This window comes from Passer domesticus, chromosome 8 (assembly GCF_036417665.1).
Source record: "Passer domesticus isolate bPasDom1 chromosome 8, bPasDom1.hap1, whole genome shotgun sequence".
Lineage (NCBI taxonomy): Eukaryota > Metazoa > Chordata > Aves > Passeriformes > Passeridae > Passer > Passer domesticus.
This window is the reverse complement of record NC_087481.1, coordinates 31,976,695-32,003,053: the sequence shown is the minus strand read 5'-3', so window position 1 is coordinate 32,003,053 and position 26,359 is coordinate 31,976,695. Positions and strand designations below refer to the sequence as shown.

General features: G+C 39.7%; 1 protein-coding gene across 3 annotated transcripts in view; it reads right to left on the bottom strand.

The window, feature by feature from the left end:
* The window catches only part of BMPR1A (bone morphogenetic protein receptor type 1A), a 73,178-nt gene that overhangs the window by 19,571 nt on the left and 27,248 nt on the right, over nucleotides 1-26,359 (bottom strand). Inside the window, exons 2-4 of one of the 3 annotated variants that reach the window (XM_064430135.1) lie at nucleotides 16,960-17,081; nucleotides 15,947-15,998; nucleotides 1,818-2,021 (exon numbers count right to left, since the gene is read on the bottom strand). In XM_064430135.1, coding sequence (XP_064286205.1) covers nucleotides 1,818-1,884 — 67 coding nt within the window. In that variant the 5' untranslated portion in view covers nucleotides 1,885-2,021; nucleotides 15,947-15,998; nucleotides 16,960-17,081. The remainder of the gene's footprint in view (nucleotides 1-1,817; nucleotides 2,022-15,946; nucleotides 15,999-16,959; nucleotides 17,082-26,359) is intronic. The other 2 variants (XM_064430134.1, XM_064430136.1) reach the window with 2 other exon arrangements.

Here is a 26,359-nt window from a genome sequence, read left to right as displayed (position 1 = left end):
CTTTTTCACAGCTTTCAGAACTCCCTCCCAGTATTGATTTGAAAGTCAGGAAAATTTCTAAGATAAGGAAATTTCTTCTTTTGAAGCTGAAAAATAATTTTCAGTCTTTAAACTTAATTTATCAATATTACTTACTGGAAGTTATTTGCTGAACTGTTATTAATCACCGTGATCATGGAAGGAGTTAATGTAATTTAATTTTAAGGCACTAGAAGACTTGCATATTTGTATTATTAGTTCTATTTGAATCTAGAGAGGAAAAAAAACTCTTCAGTTGGTATTGCTTATTATTAAAATGCTAAATATTGGCTAATGCAGAGGAGTAAGCATGGCTTCAGCAAAAAGAACAAAGCATATTAATCCCAGCCTCCTCAAGGGAACAAGGGAAGAAGCTGGTCTCTTCCACCAGAAGCAGCAAAACTGCTTCAATACAAATAGAACAAGCTCCACAGCAAAACATTATGTCTCAGTATTTTAGAGAAGAGATCTCTGGAAGTCACCTGGTACCACCACCTGGTCAAAGCAGGACAACCAACTTCTACATCAGACCAGGCTGATCAGTCATTGCAGTAAAGTTCTGACTACCTCTAAGGATGAATATTGCACTACCTGCCCAGGCAGCCTGTTATAATACTTAACCACATTCAGTCAAAACTTCTTTCTTAATTTCTCAATTAAACTTACTTTAGTTTATTCCCGTTACCTAATCTAAGCACCTCACAGCTACCTGAAAATATCTGTAATCTACTACAGCCTTCAAGTATACCCCAAACTAGGTTATTTCTGTCCAAATGGATGTATCAAGCCCAGGCTTTGAAGAGACAGCTCTGCTATATCCTTTAATATAATACTGCAGATTCACACCAGAAAAAAAACAACAAGATTGGCATTTGAGTACTTACCAGGCTTCCTCCTCTCCCCACTTTAATGGGTTCAGTGAATTGTTATTCTTGAAAGTAAAGATCTCACATAGTAAATATCTCACATCTCAGAATCATGCACTCACTAATCAGTAATTGATCTAAGTATGGAATAGGAATATAAATCCTTTTATATTCAAGTATTTAAATGGCAGTACCAAATTTGTTTTCTCTATTTTCTGAAAATATCTGGAAAGCTCTGTGTACCTAAACACATGAGGCGTGCACAGCTGGGAGAATGAACATTCTTACACAGAGACCCAACCAGGGATGTGTGTTTTCAATTCAACCCAATTTGACAGAGGAGTTAAAGTTCTAATGATAACTGAATTTCCAGAAGTTTTTTCATAATTGGTGTATGAAAAGACAAAATACACACGAATGAGTATCTTCACTAACTGAAAACAAGGGTATTTGTGGATAGTCCATAGCCTCACCTTGGCCTATCAAGCAGGTACAAAAAGTTCATTTAGATTAGTTAGGGCATACTACCTCTCTAGGCTGCTGGGAGCATCAAAAGGTGTGGGGAACTGCACACTGCAAATTCTTCAGTGGGTCAAATTAAGGGGATCAAATATTCACACACAGAAGGAACTGAAATTCAGAAAGTCAAACCTTCACTTCTGCTGCTCATCCAACTTGCTCAGTGGTGTACTAGGCATTTTTGGTATTGTTTCTACTTAAGTATTTGCTAAAATAAACCTAATCTAAACTACAATGAATGACCACTAGAATGTCCTTCTCTATAGGGAAGCATCCCATGATACATCAGGCCAGGAAAGTCACCTGCCCACAAAAGAAACTCCAAAAGAAAAAAATCCTACTTCAACCACTGGAAAAAGCACAACTCTGCTTCAAATCAGAAAGATAAGCTTATTTCAACTAGTTCATATTTACCTTGAACATGGAGAATGATAAGCAGATAGGCTCCAAGCAACTGCTCATGAACTCTCAATCGAGTCATTGTTCACTTTTAATCCTTCCTGTGCAGGGCGACCGGCCCTTCTGCTTGACAAATGCAAAGCTCTGTTCAGTGAAGCCTAATACAGGAGTCGGTGCTTGACTGCAAGGATGCTTCTGTGGCTTTTCCACCTTTGTTTCCTGGAAAATACAATAAAACAAAGTGTTTTAAAACTTCATGTATTTGTGGAACAGGAAAAAACCCTCAAGATGGTCATCATGCTGAGCATAACCAACAAACCCAACAAAAAAAACCCCCATGTGTTTATTAACATTAGTATCTGAAAACATTAGCTATGTTTACCATCTAACTGAATAGCAGGGTTCTTCTGAAATATAAACGTTTGGTAACAACCCACAGGGATGTTTTCATATTCCTATTAAAAGTATTGGATGTGTCAACTCACTGGTCACAGATGTATAATTTTAGACTTGCATATAGCTGTTAGAGGTAGCATTCAACAGATTTAACACGTAAATCTGTTTGAAAACTATTTTCTTTACAGAAATGAAACCTTCTTTAAATTATTTCCCATAAAAATTAAATACAAGTGGTGACTTCCCATAATACTGGGGCAGAAGCAGTAACACCATGTTAGGCCACCTGTTGAAAACTGCTGGTAGAGAAGCTTTATTGCAAAAAATCCCCCAGCCTCTCTGCTGGATAAAAACCAAATTTGCATTAAATTTAACAGTTAGTTTGGTTACCTAATATATTTATCTTGTTACTTTCTTCTCCTAGAAGAGAACTGCAGAAAAAGACAACACTAACTGCAATTCAAAATCATTACATCCTGGATTCCCAAGCTGCGTGCAAATTAATTCCTCTTGAAAAATTACACTACCGTATGTACACGCCATTTGCTCCATGAACAAAACATAATTCTACCCTTGTGCAGTGGATGAACATACAGCTAAGACAGCCAACTGAGGAAGAAGTCACTTTTTCAGACTGCAGTAGTTGCGGTCACATTCTGCTTACAGAACTTTTCAATGGCGATGCGCGAGGGGAACGTAATTGGGCCTCAAAGGACTAAAAAGCAGCTTGAACACCTCAACAGTTCCTTGCAACAACAGCGAAGCTGCACAAAGAGGAACAGAGCCCTGATTTTGCCTCTCCTTGGCCTCGTTTCGGAGGGGTTGACCCCCCGACCCCTGTCAGCCTGGCGCTGCTCATGAATGCCAGAGCGGGCGTTCGCTCGGGGACGGGCAGCAATTACTGCTGGTGGCCGCTTCCATCAATAACTCAATCTGCGTGTCGGCGAGACCCAAGAACTTTTCATTTTAATGAGTCTTCGGAGGCATTTAACATGGAGGCAAATTAGCGGCTGAGCCGGGAGGTGTCCGTCACTTCCAATTTTAGCGGGCGCGGCGCCGCCCCGACCCCTGGCCTACTTTTCACACGTCTCTGACCTCTCCCTAATGCAGCCACAAAGAGGGAGCCACGCACCCCAAGCACCACGGCAGTCATGGCCCCGGCCAGGATTATTGCCTGGCTGTGGTGGGACAGACTCAGAACCGCGCACTGTGCAAACGTCCAGAGCACCAGGAACTTCAAAGTAAACTTCCTGGCCAGGCAGAGGGAAAAGCAAAAATATTCACTCTTTTGTGCTCCCTATGCCACAACACCAATTCTGACAGTTAATAAGGAACGTCCTTCTAGCTATAAAACATGAGGCCAGCAACGTAAGAGCCGAAGTATTAATGTTTTATTCTGTGTTTCATTGGTAATGAACTTCCAATCCTCAATAAAACATGTGGAATTTGAAAACTGCCAACAGCTTTATGCAGCAATAAGAACAAAGGCTTTATTTACAGTATTCTATCAAGCAAAACCAAATAAATCTTAGTAATAGTCTGTTTAAAGTATTTTTAGAAATAATTTCTGTCTTGTCCAGTTTCAGAAGAATACATATTTGCACTGTTGTACATTGCAAGAATAGCGGTGTTTAAAACTTGACGATCTTGCCCCCCTGTTCACCAGAAGGGCACACTAGCAAAGAAATATCTGTTTGCCACTGCACACACAGCATGTTACCAAAAAAAGCCCAAAAAAACCACCATAAATAAACCCAAGAAAAAACTGAAGAAATAAATTAACCATCTTAATGCAATTCACTCCAATTTCATGGTGATTTTTGTTCAGTGACAAAAGGTAGTTTCCAGAAATGCTGTTCAAGCCTAATAAAAAAATAATGTTCTCCACCAGTATTTTGTACCTCAATCTTCCTTCCAGTAATACTTCCCTTTTCACATATATATATAAAACCATGCAATAAAAATCACAGAGAACAAATCCTAATTCCCTATTTTAAAACAAAAAATACCCTTTCAGACTGCTATTAGAGAGGTAGACTGGCAGCCCTGGCTAAGGCACAAAATTGAAAGAGCAACAGCTGGAATGTCTCCAAAACCTGTCTGATATAACAGTTTAGAATGACACAACTAAATAACCCCATTCTTCAAATATATTAAAGCACCAATTAACACTTGGAATGCTACTCTGCCAACAGAATAATGCTGAGGAGATTCAAATCCATAAGTCAATCAATTGATTTTGAAGTTGTCTATCTCTTTTCTACTGTAGCCACTAAGAAGCGTTCAACTATAATCCACTAAAAAGTAACTTATTCATCAATGGTAACACATGATTTTTCTGCACTGTATTTTATTGTCCTTCTTAGTAACAGTTTATTGAAGAAAATGCTTTTATTAGAACTGTGGGTTTTTTTCTGAACTGGAACTCAGCAGTGAATTCATGGCACTGTCACAGCAGTCCAGCCCTATGTTCTATATGACTCTAAACAGATGAAGCTGAAGTGTGCAAGATCTCTCACATGGCCCAAACCAACTCTGAAAGCATGGAGTTCAGTGGTAACTGCTCTTCAGATGTGGCTATGTAATATTTTTAACAGCATGATTCCCAAACCAAGTGAGCTATGCTGTTCCAAATTTCAATAAAGAATGATAGTGGTGAATGCAACAACAAAGATAGTATTGTATAAGGGAAACACATTAAAAAATGTCAATCTTAGACCTCACAAGAATTAGAACATACAATCCATTTCAACAGACAAGATATTTCAAACCATGTGCAGCAGTACATGTAACACCAAGTTAATGTATTTAAACACAACAAAACTAAAAGTTACTAAATGGTTCTCTGATGTGTAACTGGGGCAAGAAGCAACTTAGGTAACTGTAAGCATATTACCTCAATCACAGGGACTGTTTTGAACAGGGCTTGGAGATGAACAGAATGCCAGAGATAAACTGAACTGTCAGTCTAAGTCAGTGTGCAACAACAACTTTCCTGGAAGATTATGAAAAAACCTGATATGGTGCCACAAAGAAAATTACTTATTTGGATGAAGAAAAGAGGGATTATAAGAACAGTAAAGAATTCACTACAGGGCAGACAAGTAGTTTCAAGAACAGAGATTAGTAGCCTAGTTCAAATGGCATCTGAGGACCTCGATTCTTGATTCAGCTTGACTGAAGAATACTCACCCTTTTCATTAATGAAGTAGGTACAGAAGGCAAAAACTTTTTAAAAATTGCTGACAAACAAATTGTCAGTTCAGCTGAGTCTTGTTTTTATGCAGGAAGATTTGGACCATGTGAAGAACTGAAGTAACAAATGGAATGAAGTACAACAGCATGAAATTGGAAAAGTCATGCATATTGGTAACTCTGGGAAATTTCTGCTTCACACAGACTAGAAGCTCACACATAAGAGTCCAAGGACACCAACTGATTACAGAACATCAGACACATCCATGTGATGTGGCTGGGAGAAAGACACAAACACAACTCTAGTAATTCCTAGAAAAATTTCCCAGGGAAAACAGCAAGGCATGAATAGCACAAAGATAATACGATCGATAAATTCAACATCCATCTAGAAGGATACTATATCAAGGAAAGAAAGACATTTGGAGATAAAAAGAACAGAAAATAATACAATTAAGACAGCTAAAATTGATGGCTAAATAACTACACTTTGACAACATAACAGGAATAAACACAATGAAAGACATACAGCTATTCAATCTTAAGAAAATTACTGGTTCAACAAGGTATGGATTAGCCATTAAAATTCATTTGGATCAGAAAGTATAAGCCAATTCCTAACCACTGGTTAGAAGGCTGTAGGGCAGATTTTCAGACTAAATAGAGTCCAAAAACTTAATTAGTCTTTAGTTTTCAAAGGCCACCATCTCGTATAGCTACAGGTGTCAGGACAGGAATAGACTGACCTGGGACTACATTTCATTATTCTTAATACAAAAAGACCTATAGTTAGCTTCAGTTTATCCAAAGTCAAACAGTCAAATTTAACCAAGCCCGTAATAAGAAGAAAGTTTCAGACCGCGTACTGTGTAATGCTGTCAAATACTTGTACAAAACCTACTTTTTAAATGTGTTTTTATTATTCTCTTGCAAGGCGTGCTTACACAAACTGCTGAAAAGTGTCACAATGAAACACTCGAACCACCTATGCTTGAGTGCTGAAAAATATGTTAAAATAAACAAGCAAGGTAAATCCACCCCCAAAATCTGTCAAGAAATCCCCACAGCTGATGGAGAAGACTGCTGGCTACTGCAAGCCTTCTAGCTACATGGCCATCAACAAAAACAACTTCATGTAAGGCCCTATTTAGGCACTAATCTGTTCAAGCTCACAGAAATAATTCCCCTGAACTGTGGATTGTGTAAGAATTATTTAAAACTATTCCGGATTGCATAAATTTAAAAGCCAAGAGACTGTGTAAATTATACAAGTTACCTTTCCCCTTCTAGAAACTGAAGTGAAATTTGAAATGCTAAATGAAGCCCATTTGTGTGTATTATATACTTCTCAAAAGACTGAAAAAAAAAATCTTAGTTCTCCCTGTAGCACATATAGAACCATGTGTTTAGAACACATGTGCTGAAACATATTTGTTCATTCAAAAAACACAAGACCCTAACAACAGTTTTTTTGCAGCAGGGGAGCTCACAGTCTCAGAAAATAACTTCTTATTTCTGACCACTGGGAAAAGCCACCAAAATCCACCTCGGACAGTTTAACAGATATCTCTTGAAACAAAGATTTCCCACTGCTGGCAAATATCAAATGCGTACACCATGACAGAATTCAGAAGGCAAAGTACTAAATTATGATATATCTGTCAGTTTCATAAACAAAGTTGTTAACAGTGAAGAAATTAAAGCTTAGCTGCTTTCTACCATGCCCAAAAAAATTAGGTAATTGGGGACGCCACTCACTGGACTCCTGAATGCCCATCTTACTGTTACTCTGGGATTCCAATTAATTAACTACTACAAAGTTTCTTCAATTAAATTAACTGCAATGACATCCAACAAGATTGTTTTCCCACTGCAATCAGGTGTTCAAACATATCCTAATGTGTTAGAAACATGACACATTCTTTTATTCGAACATATTCAGAGAAAATGTCATTACACAATTTTTATTCACCTTAACCCATTTCCCTCTTTTCTCAACTTCACTTTGGAAGTGATTAGCTGGCTTAGAGCTTCTGCCCTTAGGACAATCAGCAAATGGACACCCATGCTCTTTCTACAATGACATCAACTTCTACTATTCTACCCAGAAGCTATCCTTCCTGTATGTTTTTATCATATTTTTATCATTTTTGCTAGTTCCTTACTGTCATACCAGTCAGCCAATGTGAACAAGGAGAAAAGTCTCCACACGTAATGCATTCCACCTCTAAATTTAGTTACTACAAATGGGTAATCATACCTTAAACCTCTCAGATCTCATTCATAAGAAACATACTTCTGTTCACCAAACATAAGCAGCAACGAAAAAAAAAAACATCAAAACTGTTAGAAATTTTACATGTCACTATTAAAAATATTTTGGTCATACTATACTGCCTACAAGACTTATCACACATTTTGGCTCTGAGTTTCAATAATTTGACCTGGGCTGAGGAAAGGAAAAAGCTGGGCCTCAATCCTGAATATACATTTGTTCACATTTTTAGAAGTGGACAATGGACCCTAAAATAAGTACACCACTGCCTTCAAAATTACAAATGCTTTTATAGAAAGAGTTTCTAATATGTAACATGCCTGTTACCACTATTAAGACGCATGAATGTTTTCATAACCTTACAGTAATTTAAGGACAGTTATTCATTAATCTGTGTAAAAAAAATACCAAAAAACAGATCCAGAAATTGACAGGGTGAGCATTTATTTTACTTAACTCTCATGATCTTGGCTTGCTTCTGCTACACCTATAACATCTGCCCAACCTAGAAGAAGAAATTCTCAACTTCTTTATGTCTCCAAAGTGAAGGCGATTATGCAAATTACGGAACTCACGAAGAAGAGTTCTGCACAAACTGGGTTTTTGTTTGGCGCTTAAAGAGCACATTTTTCATTTCATGATGAAATGAAAAGAGCCTGTGTTTTTGGTCGCTGACTTTAAGCAATAAGAAAGCATGCGGGACAAGCCGCTGATGGAGGTGACATCGGTGTGTCCCAGCAGAGGAGGGAGGGACAGGGACAGGGAGCAGGGCACCTCCCAGCAGCTCCCGGCGCGCTTCCCAGCCCACAGCAGGGAGGTGTGAGCTCATTTCCCAGCAGGGGCACCTTGCTACAGCCTACCTCTCTCACGCACAACCTTTAGAAAATGTGCCTGCTATTTAAAACAACACATCACTTGAATTTCAATTTTTTGGTACAAAGGAGAAAACAGCAGCGACAAAGCTGAGACAACTCAATGCGGGGTTTGGGCTTAGCTTTTTTTAACAAGAAAAAAACCCAAGACTATAAACTGCTTCTCTCCGTCTTGCCCTCGCCCCTTCCAGCCCTAACTCTCGTTTTGTAGGTAGTGCGATGTTTCCAAGAGCGCTGGCCCGCCGCCAGCCCCACGAAGCGAGCGGGAGGCGCTCCCCCCGCGGCCCCTCCCGGCAGCCCAAGGCGCCCGGCCTGACATGCTTTTCAAGGCGTGCTAGACTGCAGCGCAGACTTTCTGGCTCCACTTCCATTGTTTGCACGGCTGCTTTGCTCCTTATCCAGAGCCTGGATTAGCATAAGAATACTGTCTTCCCCCTCTGCAAGCCAGCTCCCCTCTAGAAGACCTCCACCCCTTAAGAATAAACAGAGGGTTGGGTTTCTTTTTTTGGGGGGTTTCTCTTTAAATCCCTTTTTCCTATTCAGGACTTGTAGAAAGCAATAAAATAAATAAAACGCTAAACAAGCGAGGCTGACAAGGCTCAGAAAGGGCCGATTGCATAGATTGGTAATTACCAAGGTCAAAAGAGTCAACACCTGATAATGCACGGAGCCCTCACTCCCCACACTCACACTGTGGACATAAAAGTTATTAATGGATATGCTTTCCATACGGAGCTGAAAATAAATAAATTTAGGAAGGGGTAACAGAAAGGAGCTTTTAAATCCCCCTTCCTTTTAATTTACACCTGGACAACGGAGTTTCAAATTACTGAGAACAGACAGGAAACATTACTTATGAAGACAACCCTCATCCAAAAAAACAAACAAACCCCTCCAAACTGCAAGTGGTGATGCCTTTACACAGGGGAGTCTGCCTGCTTACACATCTGCAAACCCTTTCCCTCTGGTATGCGACAAAGGGACTATGGTGTCCCTTTTAGAGCAAGTGCCATGTGATGTAGTATTAAGAAAGGCCCACAGAAGAGCATTTCACAAGAAGCGAACTGCTTGCCCTCACAACGCCTCAAACTGTCAACATGGACATATTTTTTTGTTCTGCTACTCAGAAGGTAACAGCTGTCCAAGTGAATTCATATGTCGTTTCATGAACAAGATAAAAACACACTTGTAAATATTACTTCATAAGCAAGCAATGTAATTTTTAAATCATCGAATTCCACACTCCCCACTGCGATGGGTGAGAGATGAGCTTTCTTTGACAGTATTTGCTCGACACATACAAACAGCAGAGACAAGACTAGCAAGTTCAACATCATGAAGACTTGCTAATACAAACGCTGCTTGGCAAGGTAAGCCTTAATCCTCGCTTTCCTCACCTGCTTGCCATGCCCACGGAGGCACTGTACTCTGCTGAGAGGAAAACTCCCTGTCTGGCTGTTCTCACAAATCACTGTAAGTAACACACGGATATCCTCAAAGGAGCGGTCTCCATCAGACTTCCAAAGAGGCATTTTTTAATGGCTGGATGGGACAAATAAGTGAAATAGTAGGTGCTGTTCCTTTATCCTCCTCTAAACGACTGCTGTGGCAAGGGGAAGTTATTTTTAAAGTGTTCTTACTACAGAAACAAAATTTTAGATAAATGTAATTTGCAAATTACGTTTACCTATTTAGTTTGTTCTTTGTGGTAGTTATATTACCCTTATAACTTAAAATTGCAACCTTTCTTATTCTTTTGAATTTTAATGAATAGTTGACTACATTTGTCATCTGTGAGCCTTGACTTCACCCTAGAAACTGATGTTGGGGATATTTTTACGAGATTACAAACTCCAGGCACAGAACACAAATAGGTTACTAGCTTCACAGCAAGGGCAAAAGAAGTGAGCAAGCGTTATCAGTGGCAAGTTTAGAAAAGCCTAAACTAGAATAATTCATTATCTTACACAGAACCTGCAAATTGTTCAGATAGTCTCAGTATCAGAGTGATAAATGCTTACGTGTAAAGTGTGACATGCTCACCTGCAGAGTTACCTCACACATAGTGGATATACTAAACTAGATTGCTATATTAAGAAAGTGCTTACACAGGACAAATAATGTAAAATTAATTATATGCTGCATTCAGCATCTATTTTCATCTGCAACATTTAATTTCAACGTGACATATGTAAGAAAGTATTATTGCTCTGGGAAGATTTTCCAGGACTCTAAATGTATGTGTCTGAGTGCTATCTCACCCTGTCAGTGTTCTGCGAGTCTTGCTGAGATAAAAACAGATTTGAATGCAAACTTAAGTTAAACTCTAAGTGCACTGTAGATCCGCTTGGTTAAATAACTACAGAAACAATGTGTAGCATGCACACGCACACAAATACTCCTCTTAAGTTTGAACAATGTACTTTCATCAAATGTACCTTCAAAGACATTTCCAAACCCAAACACAGTAATCTTTCAATAGGTAGACAAAAACAGAGTTCAAAGGTAATGTTTACTTCAACAGTTATAATCCTCTATTTCCCTGCATTGAAGTGTAAAGCAATACTGTTAATTTTTTTTTTTCACACAAAATTAAAAAGCAAATAAGAGCTTTCTGGTCATGAGATTAATGACATTAAAAATTTCCCATTTGTAATCAACCAACTAGACCAGTTCTTTTCTCAGTGCAAAAAGGTTATTTTAAACACAATGTGAAACATTTTTCAACAACTGTTACACAGTAGAACTCAGGACAGCAGGAAATCAACATATAGGGTAGAAGCTTGGTTTGGTTTTAGATTCAGTGAAGTTCACATTCAACTAATAAAAGCTGTAATTTTTTTTCATTCAATCTTTGTTTTTCTCTCCATATTGTAAGAAAGCAACTGAACTAAGACCTAAAGAAACCAAAAAGGTACAGAGATTATATGATCTATTTCTTCTATGAATTTCACTTGGTTTCCCACTTTTCTCTTTGACCATCATGGCGTATGACTTAAACTGCCCATACTCAGTATTACAGGGATAACCTGGACACTATTTTTTATTGCAAACATTTCCCCCACTCTCCCATCATCCTTCAACGAGAAGGTATCTCCTCTGATGTCTCAACAGTTCCTTAAGCTAAAAATCTTAAAAGCAAAACCATGTTCCTCCTAAGTCACCTCTGCATTAACTTCGGCAATTCAATTATTCCCCAATTATTCAAGATCACATTCTTAAAACAATCTCATTCTTCCTTTTCTTATGTTACTTCTGTCAAGGCTGTTATTCCATCTAGGAGTGATTTACTCCTTCCACATCTTCACTATCAAAACCTTCTTTCTTTCAAGATTCTTTAGCTTACATGAATCACCTCTAATAGGATGGAATTAAGGCTGATTCAAATTAAATCTGTGAAGGAAAAATTGAGGTTACAGGAAAACCACAGATTCCATAACGGGAAACAATTTTTGTTGCTAGTTGAAGAGAATACAGAATTATTTTTGGCAGAGAGAAAGGGGACAGAAAAGCCTCATTATTGAACCTTTTCTATTAAGCACTATATAGTATCTTGTAATCCTCTACCACATCCTAAGTATTTTTCCATTTCCCTTTTTTCTTTTGAGATTTTTCACACATTTGAGTTGAGAACTGTACTGAAACCAAACCAGCAGATGAAAGACTGCAGTAATTTATTGGGTCAGTGTGACCAGGTTTTGGTAGCAGGGGACTAAAGGGGTGGCTGCTGTGAGAAGCTGCCAGAAGCTTGTCCAGCCAGTGCCAGCTGGCTCCAGGATGGACCCACTGCTGCCCAAGGCTGAGCCCATCAGGAATGATAATAATGCTGCTAAGATAACATATTCAAGAATGAAAACAATTTATTGCACAGATTTTCCTGTGGCCAGAGAAGAGAGGAGTGAGAATATGTGAGAGAAACACTCTGCAGACACCAAGGTCAGTGTAGAAGGAGGGGCAGGAGGTGCTCCAGGTGCCGGAGAAGATTCCTGTGCAGCCTGTGGCACGCCACGGTGAGGCAGCTGTGCCCCGGCAGCCCATGGAGGACCATGGGGACAGAGAGATCCACCTGCAGCCCATGGAGGAGCCCACACCAGAGCAGGTGGATGTCTGAGAGGAGTCTGTGAACTCACAGGAAACCTGGGCTGGAGAGGGTCCTGGCAGGGACATGCACACTGCAGGTTTCCTGGTAGGACTTGTGACCCCATGGAGGACTCCCATCAGAGCAGGCTGTGCCTGAAGGACTGCACCCCAGGGAATTGACCAAAGCTGCAGCAGTCTGTGAGAAGGGAAGGAACTCTCCTCCCTAAGCAGCAGCAGGAACCTGTGATGAACTGACCATAAGCCCCATTCCCCACTTCCCTTCACTGCTGGAAAGGGGAGGTAGAACCTAGGAAGGAGGGAGGAGTAGGAATAAGGTGTTTTTAAGATTTCTACTTCTTGCCCAGCTCTGATTTTGTTAGGAAGACATTCAATTAATATCCCCAAACTGAGTCTGTTTTGCCTGTGATGGTAATTAGCGACTGATCTCTCCTGGTCTTTATCTCCACCCATGGAGAGGGGAGTGATAGAGTGGCTTTGGTGGGTGCCTGTGCAAATTTTAAAGACCAATAAAGCAAACTTTTTTTCCCTTTGCCCATTAAAAAGGTCTTATTAATTCAGAGCTTGGTGGTATCACACCAAACATGGAATTTACTGAGGGGAGGGGAAACCGAGCAGATTGCAAGTGTACATTTGCAAATTCCAAAACAACTCAAAGGGCATGGAACTTCAAGACACCTGTGTAAATATCCCTCTTCTCATACACTGCCTTCTCAAAGACTTCAGGGACTCTCCTCTGCACAGGCAGACCCCTTATCACTTCACTTTCATCCCACTGAAAGCCTAGGACTGAACTGTTTCTGTAAAAACTTTCATATGCTTTACCTGCCAACTGAAACAAATAATTGTTTTTCAAACACCAGCAACTTGAATGAGCATGTTTGAACGAGAACAGGAATTTCAGATCTTAGAAAAACAAAATGTGTTTGAAGCCTGGTGAAGTGCAGCCATTTGGGAACCCCTCTGCACATCTACACCGTGGAAATTCTCCTAAAAGATGTGACTACTGACCTCTCTACCATTGCTCTAAACAGATCCAGATTTTTACTCAAGATATCCTGAAATTCCTGTAAACTCAAAACATATTTTAAGGACATGATAAAAATATCCTTTCTTTACACAGACTTGGCTGTGGCACAGAAGTAATTTTTTTTTAAAGGATGGTACATGTATCTGGTTTAGAAATAAGAAAAGTAGAGTGTTTCTATCACAGTGTCTTTATAGACATTAAGAATATTTGAAAAAGACTTACCTAAATCAGTCTTAGATTTTGTTAAGCTAACAAGTAGCTGCCTATTATTTTAATATTTACTATTTTAAAATACATTTAAAATTGAGCCCTAGAATTATTCTAATTAAATTCTGTATCAACTGTAACATTTTAGAAACACTTCACCTAGCATTTCATGAAACTTACTGTACCTTTACAACCTCAGAACCTCTGGAAAAGAACATTCTTCACCTTTCAACCTAGTTTAGAGGAACCTACTCCACAACTAACTACTCAGGACTGCTTCAAAATACTACTATCAGAAAGAAATATTTTTCTGCTTTGTTTTGGCTCAAGGGGAAAAAGGATAGAAAATAATTCTTGAAAGCAAAATGAATCCCTGTATTAATGTTCAGTTGAAACCTACATTTTACCATTCCTAATCTGAACACTAAATAGAAAATAAGCAAAAAAGGCAACCTGGTATGTTTCTAATGACATATCCATGTTACAATAATCTGGTTGCAAAATATATTCCTATCAATACAAACATCTCCAGACTGCACTGCAAATGCATTCCTTGTATGCTTTTCTTACTGTAAGATCTTAAATCGTTCTCTATCCTACCCCATAAAATTCCCATCCTCAGATACAGAAATAAAATACAAAATTCAGCTTCCTTTTATTACACAGGAACTTGTCTAGATTTTTTTGAAATCTGTTGCCCTTGATACTTTCCAAGAGGAGCTCCTGAGCCAAACAGAGCCAACATAAAAACGAAGGGACTCTCAGCAGCTTAATCTGACCTTGCTGAGCCCGACAGTCTTGACCTAGCAATAGGAAGGCTCTTGTTTTGTGTGGTCTGAGATCAAGATGATGAGACTCCTGGAACAAGCTGGGATAAGCCAGGGGCAATGGCAGTAAGGAAAGTCCTGTTAGGAGGACACTGCAGAACAGAGCAGCCCCAGCGTGGAACCACTGGCACTTCCTGTTTTGATCAACTGGTTCACAAGATGACACGGATGTCTGGTTCCTCCACTCCTGGAAAATGCTTTGAGCACACTGACCTGTATTTCCCATTTGTGGTTTGAGCCTCAAGTGGCTCAGCCTGTTTGTTATGGAATTAACTCCTAGCAAATAGTTTGCCACCAAGGAAATTCAATGGCAGCTAACCCAACCTTATAAAATAATTGTTTCCTAACAGAACAGAGAGGATCTTAGGTGGCCTTGATGATTAATAAGTAAATCATTGCAGGAATACCATTTCATCACTGGCACCCTTCATTCTGAAGCACTTGGTATGTATTTCTGGCTATTGAATGAACTAGCTGCATCACATAAAAGATGCTCCTACCACTACTGGTTTGGAGGACACAGGAAGATGACAACTCTACAGACAGCAGAAGCTGAAAAGTAGGAAGCTATTCCTAAACTGTCAACTTAAGTTATTGGTTCAGTAGTTGTATGTTAGAGGTCTTTAACATCCTTCTAACTCATGCCTTGCTGCAGGCAGGGCAAACTATGGGAGTATTTGACATTAATGGTGGTGCTGGGAAGTCATGCAAGTCCAGTTTTCAACATCCCAAAAAAATAAAGTAATCATACAACCAAAATCTTTCTCTTAACTAAAGAGACAACGCTATATGGGACACCAGTTGCAGAAGGGAATTGAGCACACATAACCCTACTGATTACATGCAATATACTAATCAGAATTTCTCCAGCTGCATTGCACTAGAAATGCACAAATTCACAGGTGTTATTAAAACAGAGCTATAAATAGACCCTACTAAGTCAGAGGTAAGAAAATCTTACATTGAATCATAAAATAAAGTAGAATTAGCACCATGAAGGGTTGTATTACAGAGATCCCATATTAAAGAAAGATAATAATAAACTATCTTGAGAACTTTCAGACATTTGATACTCTTCACTGAACCCTAAAATAGAAGAGACAACCAAATAGATTTAATCAAAATTTATCTCTGTAAACCAATCAGGAGCTAACAATCTCTCTGTAAACCAATCAGGAGCAGTTTTAGATGCAAACAAAAGACACCTTTTGTACATAACAAATATTTAAAACTAAAACACTCACCTTCACTGTTTTTTGTAGGTGTCCAAACTCATAAATGGGCTCAAAGACATACCTGAAAGCAGGTCAGGCAATGAAATACAATACTGCTGATCTCTCACTCAGGAAGCACATAAAATGTCTGATCAACACCTGGGCAATGTACCCTGTTCACATCTGGTATTTATAGTACTGCCCTCTTTCGGCATTCATGATCAAATTTTTTCTTTGTCTTTATCCCTTTGCTATTGAAATTCAGGCATAAAAGGTATGAAAACAAGAGGCAGTACATAGGAGCAGGAATAATTAGCACAAGGACTTGCTTTTATTTGGTTCTGATAAGCTCCGCTCTTCCCATTTGTGTGTTTGTGGACTTAGAAGCAAATAATCCCTAGTAAAAAGAGAACCAACTGCGTGAAGATAGAGAAATTTTGTGGTGGAGTGGTGTTGCCATTTTATTTTTTGCGAGATCAGCTATTTACATACAGGGAAAGCAAAAAACAACCTCCCTCACTCAACTGCTTCTAATACTACTCATCTTTAAAAAGACAGTGAACTAGGAGGGAGTAAGAGTTACTTGTGAAGGTAGTTGGGGGTGTGTGTTTTATGCTTCCCTTTTTAAAACAGTATTGTGTCCAGTTTTCAACCCAACTACTTATGCTTATGTCCTGCTACTTGACACTGTGTAAAGCTTTCCCCAGTCATACCAGCAAAATAATAAACTAATAATCAACTAAAGCATTAGTAGTGTTCATGACTAAGCAGATTCTACCAAACAAAACTTGCCTGATACCATAACTCTTTTCCAATGTGCTTTTGTACAACAGATGCCTCTGTAGTTGAGGCAGAGTTGTGTTTTTTCATAACTAAGATACAGACATAGATTAGATCAAACAGCTGTTTTAATATGGTATGAAAGACTGTCACTAACATAAAAAAGGTGACTCTGAAGTTTTTTATAAGATATGGCGGCTGCTTATCATATGCTTTTTATCCCTGAAGTACTCGAAATAAAATTTTGCATGCATTAACCTTACCTCTGAATTAGGAAACTGAATGAAACTGTATTGTACTTCAAGCTTCCTCCAGACTGTTTTCATCTGTACTTCCACTTCATTAGTTCAAAGGTGGTATTATGGAAATGCATATTTCTACTGATCTGCAAAATACAAAGAGGATTTGATTAAAGAGATGGCTGAAAAAATTGTGTTGACAGTTTATGGTCTACAATGTGAACTGCACATTGCAGATAATTGTATCTGGAATTACAGAAACCATCTCCTATGATGAGCTGCTCCCAGCTAGAAACTTACTAAGAGTCATGCATATCCAAAAGCTGCACAGTTGCAGCATATTTGTAAAACACTGGCACAAAAATAATTTTAAAATAATTTTACCGTTATCAGTAATTGATCATATTAAAAATGAACCAACAAAAAACATTTCTATCCTTCAGCTGGAAAATATCTTTGAGATCATTGAGTCCAACCTATGACCTAACACCACCTTGTCAACTAGACCCATGGCACTGAGTGCCACTTCCAGTCTTTTCTTAAAACCCTTCCAGGCACAGTGACTCCACCACCTCTATGGGCAGCGCATTCCAATGCCCAATCACCTTTTCTGTGAAGAGCTTCTTCCTAATGTCCAAGGAAAGGATGCATTGTTGGTGACACCAATAGAAAAAACAAGCCATGCCCAATTCAATCTTTATTATAAACACCAGAGAATCTGTAAGAGTGCAGCTCCACACCAAATATCTACTGGTGTCACACCATTAGTTACAGTACACCAGCAAATGCAATATACAGAGAAATAATGGATAGGTTTTTTGTAGCTGTGCACAGACATGATTACTCCTGGGAACTGAAAAGCAAGCCAAGAATTTAGACAAAGGTACTGGCAGTCAAGTGGGTTTGATTTTTGGGTTGTGTTTTTAAACTGCTGTACATCGCAGCATCAGAAGAAAGCCTGGCACAGGCTCTTAGCCAGTTCTCTTCAGGATGGTGAGCCAGCCTGACTTGAGTCAAGTCCCAGCATTTTCAGATGCATTGTTGATAGCTGAGATGGGCTTACCAGCTTTGTTAGTTTGATTCCACAGTAAGCAGATGCCACCTATTGCCAACTTTTCCCATTTTATCAGTGTCATAATTTCTGAATGTTTCCATCATCTGAAGCTTTTAAGAAGATCCTACAAGAATTTTACCATTCAGAAGTGCCAGTCCTATGACTGGGATTATAACCTTGAAAATCACACAAAGGCTTGAACACCACCATTCCAGCTGTACTGTTAAATAACATACAACCACTCTTACAGTGTAGAGATGGAATGACTTTTGAATACCAAAATCATGTGTATGATTTCCAGCAGTTTCAGCATCCACTCTCCTCCTCTTTTCCCTCCTAAGCACCATAAAGACCTTTCCATTACAAGAAGGTCAGAATACTTCTGTCTCCACATCCATTTATAAGCACTGCTCCTCACACAGTGAGGTTTAATAGTCTTGGTAATAAATAATAAATTTGTGCTAAATGGTAACCCGAAACCATCCAGAATATCAGATAGCACCAATTCTTAAAGACAACTGTCTCCTCTGAGCAGACAAGCTGACACTTGACTTATTTCTTCCATGGTAAAACTGAAATAAAAAATTCTAGCCATGAAATTGTGCTTGTAGAGATTGTTTTTGCTTTTTTAAATAAAGAATCTGTAAAATATACCTATACCTTCTCTCGCTAACCAAGGACCTCAAGTTCATCTTCTGATGGACTCCAAAAGAACAACAACAAAAAAGCTGTGCTTTCTGTTTTTACAACACCTCCCATCCCCCTGTATCTAGTACCTGATTTATATAAAGTCCTCTCCGTATTATTTAAAGAGGTTGTTTTGCAAGAGTAAAGACATAGCTGAACAATGCAGCTTGGGTTTTTTTTGTTTTGTTTTTAAAACCATGTCCTCCTTATATTTTTCCAAAATCCCAAACTGATGAAGTAGCTGTTCAATTCTCTAAGTATTCATTACCTTTCCTGATTCCAACCCCACGGATCAGATAACTAAGCTCTGTTACTAAAAAACTTGATTTTGGTGAACTTCCTGATCTGCACAACTCTAGGTATGTCTATATTAGCATTTAATTCAAATCAGGACTGCACTTTTGAAGTCCATCTCCCAAACAACCCTATCTTCCTTGCTTTGCTTTACATTGCAAAGCAGTCATCAAGTACATGAACATTGTACACGCTCCAACCACCAAGAGGAATTCAGCCACAGAATCGGACCAGGACCAGCTTGAAATAAAACTCCCACCACCTGTATGGCACTTATGCCAGGTTCTCAGCACCTGACAGATCTGATCTTGTTACACCACTCTGCTTGGTAATGGGGACACAGACTCTTTTATGACTTACTGAATTTTGGCGTCAGTTCCAGATTCATCTGTCCCCCTTTTAAAAGGAAAACTACAAAATCTCTGTCAGACACAGGACAGAAGTTAATGATAATTATTAAATTATGGGAGTGACCTCACAGTGTTACTATTTTTTCCACTTCTTCATCAGCATGAAATGCTACTCGAGAACATAGTTTTATAAAAATCAATTTACTTAAATATTTATTTTTATACACTTATCCAAACTGCTTAATTATTAATATATCAGTTTTTCAAAATGTTTAGTGCCATTCTTGATGGCATCTTCCAGAGAAGTGCTATCAAGTACAAAATGAAACAAGTGAATAAAATATTTGTACAACTATACCTTCACTTTATTAGAATTTGCTAACCTACAGCAAATAAGAGGCACAACTTCAAAAGTACAGAGCCTCACAGTGCTTGTCACTAGTTACATATTAAAACCAGATTTACCTACAAATTGTTCTTAATGCCAAAATTAAATTTGAGAGGTTTATATACTATCAACTGAAAATATCAGCACTCAACTGGGGAAAAGCAAAATCAGAATTACATGAACACGCTAGCTAGCTAGATAACCCAGAAAACTGCAGATTTTCTGCCACTGGCAGGCCCCAGGGAACAGTCAGAATATCTAAACTGAGTTGATTTAAACCTCATTCAGGAGTGGGGGTGGTTCCCCTGCCAGCAGAGTGCAGGAAGCAGCAGCTATGAGCGGGACAGACAGACCGCAGGGACTCGCAGCGGCAAAGCTCAAGTCAGTCTAACTTGCCTTGAGGAGCAAACTTACTCAGCCTGTGGATTCCTTTTTTCTTGTCTTACCACGTATCTGCAGTTACTGCTTCCCTCTCAGCAGTTCCAGTTTCTTCAGTTCCAGGGCCACATCCAACTCATTCCCTCACCTGTCTCTTTTGATGCCAAAAACTTTCCTGGCACTTGACTTCTCCTGCACTCTGTTCATTCCCACTCTGCTCCAACTGCCTCACCAGTTTCCAGGTGGATTACCTTATTCATCTTAAATTATCTTTCTTCCTGAAGGAGCCTGCAACTTGTTAAATACAGTGTGTATTTAAGGAACAGAAGTTTGTAAAGTAACTTAAAGTAACATAAGAGTTAAAATAATTCAAGTGCAATTAAGTACACGATCACACAAGGACTCATTGGTACAGACAGGGTTAAATACTTGACCATTCCTTCCAGCTTCCAGTTACTGGAAGCAACTGTAACATTTCCTGCTCTTTCACTTCCTCCAGCCATGCACAGAGCACTTCTGCAGGGTGCCCATTCAGGTAAGCATACCTTTAGTTCAATTTATGAAACAGAACTTGTTTTGAAGCTTCTGTAAATTTAAATCATGGCACAGACATAGGCTTGGGTGATATCAGACTCAGAAATATCAGAGAAAAAAAAGGTCAAAACCATTCAGCATCTGAAACTTGGGGTGGGAGCAAAGGGGATAATGGGAAAAGTGTGTGGTGCTCACAACACGTCCCTGTTGCAGTGGTCAGAGTTCACGGCCAGCTGACAGCTCTGGTAACCAGAGATGAGAGAGGTTTCAGACACAGAATTATTCCTCTTCAGGTAAACTATAGTCCTAGACAATAGGCTTTTTGTTAGAAATCTGTGCACAATTAAAATGCACTGTAGACCCATATGGTAGCCTGGAAGATGCCTCAGTTAACAATTTCATGACTGCCACTAGAAAACACAGCCAGAATTCTTGTAATACATTGCTTTTACAGGACTACTACTCCTCTGAAATCTGAGTTGAATTGCAAAGGGAAATAAGCCACACAAAATTTACTTCATAGTTCATGTCCAAAGATAAGAATTTATTAAGCAAATGTTTTTCAACGAGTTTACATGTGAGCTAAACCCCCACAGCATGCTGGGAAAAGCAAACATCATACTGTGTGGCAAATTTGGGGCTTGCTGGTTTTGTCTGTCAAACAGTGAAGGTATATGAGCAAGAACATCTCACTGAATACACAGCCCTTCCAAATACAATGAGACCAATCCATGAAATAAAATAAACTGGCTGAACAAACACTTTCCAGTCCCTGGACACCATGTCTTCCAGGTAGCAAGAGGGGAAAGTGAGAGCCTGAGAGATGGTTCAAGCACATTTATTTGATCTTTGAGGCAAGGTAGTTAAAAATTGTTCAAAATCATGTTAGTAAAAATATACCTCCATGAAAGCTAATTTTTAAAATTAATTTTATACCTACCTTCCCTTAAGTTTTAATTAACAGACAAATTATTCTTGCAAGGTATTAAAAATGCAAGGAATTATAAAACATTCAAGCACTTAATGTGGTACAGTTCTTCACATCTGTATTACACTGGTTTGACCTTCCTATATATCTGGTCAAAACACTCAAATTAGTTCAGATTACCACTGATCTTTCCAGCTCTTCCAGGCTGTTCTTTGAAAGCCTAGATTTTGTTGTTTTTATTGACTATTGCATGGATCCTTGACAGCAAGGATAATATAATTATTAATAATTTGTGAGAACTTCAGAAATGTCACCGTGAAGCAATTTGAAGGAAAAGACTTATCACACAGGACAGAAATAATACAGATTGAAACATCAACTGGGCCATTCCAGTACTAATCCAACCTGGCGGGTTGGTTGTGTAGGCAGATGGAGTAATGAATGAGTGGCTGTTGCTACTAATGGAATCAACTCTTAATTGACCTTCCAGTCTGACAGAAAGTATAGGACCAATCTGTACAATTCAAAAAGCCCCCAGAAACCTACAACTGTTTTTCCTTAACTCAGGTCACCCTCTTTTTTGAGGAAGAAGTTCTCTAACCGACCATACAACCTTTTTCTTCCTGACTCTGTTTTTTATTTCATGAACATGACTAGCTGGAAGTCCAATGGACCAGGCCTAGCACAACAAAAATATTTTTGCACAACAGACAGCTCCTCGTGTCTATTCAAGAGGTATCAGAAGACTCCTCACATCATTTGTCCCCTTCTCGTGCCCTAGAACAACCCAAGGTTTTTCTTCTGAGGCCTTACAACCATGCAAGCACACACAGACACAAGACACCCTGAAGAGGCAGCATCTGAAGGACCAACACACAGTGTAGCAGTTAAGCAAGCACTCTCCCTGCCCTTGTTACACATTTTTGTTTTCATCATCTTCAATGCCTGTTGAGGTAGAAGACAAAATGGTCTACATGAAGAAGCTCCTGAAATATCTTTGCCTCTGGGCATAACTAGAAGTGTGAGAGCACAAGAATTCCTGAGTAAGGTGGGACTGTGCAGTACCTGACAGAAAAAAAAAAGCATCTTCCAGAATGACACTGATCTGCATAAATTACAATACACCATACTTTCCACAGCATCTAGTGGCACAAATAATTCATTATAGGGGTTATGAGAATCCAGGCACAAGGCTCATTCTGCCTCATCAGTAGGGCTAGATAGTTCCACCAGGTTTTTGCTTTGCCCTGGCAGATGTAATTTTCCATACCAGAAAGAGTCCAAGCCTCCTGATTTCTTAGAGGATAACTTCTGTGTTTTATTTTGGCATGCCTAGCTACATCATCTGTAGTCATCTGAAGGACTCCACAGGCTGCTGTGCTGTGAGGGCCAGCTCTGTGCTCCCAGGAAGGCTGCAGAACTCCTCTGAGTCTCCTTAAATATTATTCACCAGTGAGCCAGTAGAAGCTGAAAAATCAGCTCACTCTCCAGACTTCAGAGGTAAAAGGAATGTGACAACAGCTTGCTGTTAAAAGAAGAGCAGTTACCCTCGAAAGGAAACCCATCAGCCTGCAGGAGTGGTGACAAATCAAAGCCACCAGGTCATTCTGTGCCGAGAGGTGAAGTCAGAATTTGACTTGTCAAGCTTTGTCAAGTAACAACTGGGCAAAAACCTTTGCTGAGCAACTCCTTCTTTCATCACATCCCACAGCTCATGAAGTATCCAAAACAATTTCTCTAAAAAATATACTTGGTTTTCAAGAGAGATGTAAAACTCAACTGCGTTAACACAATTCTGGAGGTACCCGGCCCAAAGCTCCTCCACCCACAATCTCAGCCTCCTCTTGGGATACTGATGAAAGAGTGGCCCCACAATTAACAGTCTTCTGCTGGGCCTGACATCCATGAAACCATAAGGCTGCTTGTGACACCACTGACTTCATAAGTCCTCCTGAGTTGCAAAAAAATTATCAAAAAAACCCCTAACCAAGCCTCCATGCTGTGCTGAACCATCAGGCACGCTTCCCAGCAAGCTGCAGACGGTCACTGGGCCACTCCTGCCACCTGGCTAATAGGTGGCCTCGTGTGGATGGAAGCAACAACTCAATTTGATCACTCGGCACACAGACGCCGAGGCGCGCATTCTTATCCTAATGCTGATGCTGGGAATGCTGCCCAGAGTGCAATTTCTCTCTGACAAAAGAGCCAATGAAACTTCGCTTCTGCCTGTTCCGCAGGACATACTAGACCACATTCTGTTAGGTGATCCTCTTCTCCCTCCCCCTAAGATTCCTGCAAAAGGTCAATTATTTCTTCTATCTGTCTATTTTACAGAGTAATTCAAATGGTGAGTAACATTTTCAGGAACCCTTCAACTTAAAAGAATAAATAAATTCTGTTACAACTTTAAAATTCCATGGTTTTGTGCACTATCAAAATACTATAGAGCAAACCACCTGAAAACTACACTAATGCTCTATCACATTGCCTTATACCTCCGTGTGTGCAGGATTGATATTTTCTTTCTTAAATTTAAATTTTACATGACAAATTTTTAAATTTTTAAGTAGTATGGTGGGTTGACTCAGACCACATGCCAGGTGCCCAAAGGCACTGTTACTGCCCTCCTCAACAAAACAGGGAGAAGAAATATAACAGTAAACCTGTGGGTTGAGATAAGGACAGGGAGAGATCACTCACTGATTAATGTTACAAGCAAAATAGACTGCACTTGGGAAATTAGCTTACTATATTACCGATCAAATTGAAGTACGACAACGAGAAATAAAGCCAAACCTTAAAAACACCTTCCCTCCATCCTTCCCCTCTGTTTGGGCTCAACTTTACCCCCAAAATCTTTACCTCCTCTCTGCATGTGGTACAGAGGGACAGGGAATGGGGATAGTGATGAGCTCATCAGACACACTGTCTCAACTGATCCTTCTTCCTCAGGGGAAAGCCTTCTCACACTCTTCCACTGCCCCAGCATGGCCTTCCTCCCTTAGGAAAACAGCTCCCCCATGAACAACGTGACTCCTTCCCACAGGCTGCAGTTCTGCATGAATTGCTGCACTGGAGATTCTTCCCACAAGGTGCAGTCCCTTAGGAGAAGGCTGCTCCAGCATAGGTTCCTTCCACAGCATCCCAAGTGCTGCCAGCAAACCTGCTCCAGCATGAGCTCCTCTCTCCATGGGGCCACAGCCTCCTTTGGGTATAAATCCGCTCCAGAATGGGTTTCTCCATGGGCTGCAGGTGGAACTCTGCTCCACTGTGGACCTCCATGGGCTGCAGGGCACAGCTGCCTCATCATGGGCTACATGGGAATCTGCTCCTACCTCCTACCCCTTGTTCTCCACTGACCCTGATGTCTGCAGAGTTTTTTTCCTTTCTCTGGCATATTCTCGCTCCTCTCTCCAGGTAACTTCTTCCCTCGCTCATGTGTTATCCCAGTGGCACTTCCACCATCAGTGGTGGGCTGGGGCCTGGCCAGCAGTGGGTCCCTCCCGGATCTGGCCAGCACTGGGTTCATGCAACATGGGGGAAGCTTCTGGCAGCTTCTCACAGAAGCCATCCCTGGTGCCGCAACAAAAACCTTGCCATGCAAACCAAATCCACACACACAAAACCGTATTAAACACAGGTTGCAGGCTGACTAACTTCTGACAAGAAACACAGGTCACAGGAACATAGATGGGCATGAGAAAACCATTCCAAAAAGATCACTGACTTCAGCAAAGCACTAAGAGCTGTTGAGCTGGTAGCTCTAAGACATGGAAGTGCAACAGATTCTTTAAGGAAATCAGGAGACACTTTAGACACCATCTTCACCATGAGCAGACCTATCAAGCATGTAAGGTTTTCTATACAAAAGTACAAGGATTACACACTGACATTCAAGAGTAAAATACATCTCACGGAGGAACCTTTGGAGTCCACATTATAACCAGTCCCCTGATTTCTTTAAATCACTAACTATATAACACCACATAGCAAAACAAAAAGAAAGGTATGTAAAAATATTTCAAATTATTCTAGACAACTTCAGAATTCATTTGGACTACATGTAGTATCTAAAACTTCGATATTTGGGTATTTTCATAGATTCCTTTGGACAAAACTTCAGAAAGCCACAACCCATAGTCTTTTAATCCACAATGTTACACATGGTTGTCTAAAGGAATGTTTGGCTTTCCACAATTAACTGAAGCTCCTGAAACGACTCTTAAGTCCTTGGCACAGAAGATACACAACTGTTTTACCCTTTTTTGTAATTTAGTGGTAAAAAAATCCCCACCTTTCTGTACATAAAGTGAAAGAATGCTTTATAATCCAGATGACCATGTAAAATTACCTTGGTAGCCTTTGACTGCATCTCATCTCAAGCAAATTGAACTTTCCTTCATCCTTTTGCAGGTACTGTAAACTTTTCCTGATACAATGAGACCAATTCATTATTCAGACAACTGAATATTGTCCCCAGAAAACACAAGTCATCTTTTTTTGCAAAAGTGGTTACACACAAAAAAGCTATAATTATGGAATCAACTCTGTTAGTAAGATGTTTGTACTAGGGACTTGTTGGAGCATACTTAGTCTCTGAAATTTCTTTAAACACTGTTATTTCAGGAACAAAAAAAAAAAGCCAAATGGAAATTAGAATAATGGAATATCCTGAGTTAGAAGGGACCCACAAGAAATCATAGAAGCTCAACTCTTGCACAGGACCACCCCAAGAGTCACACCATGTGCCCAAAAGCATTGTCCAAACACTTCTTGAATTCAGCCAGCCTTGGGGCTGTGACCACTGCCCT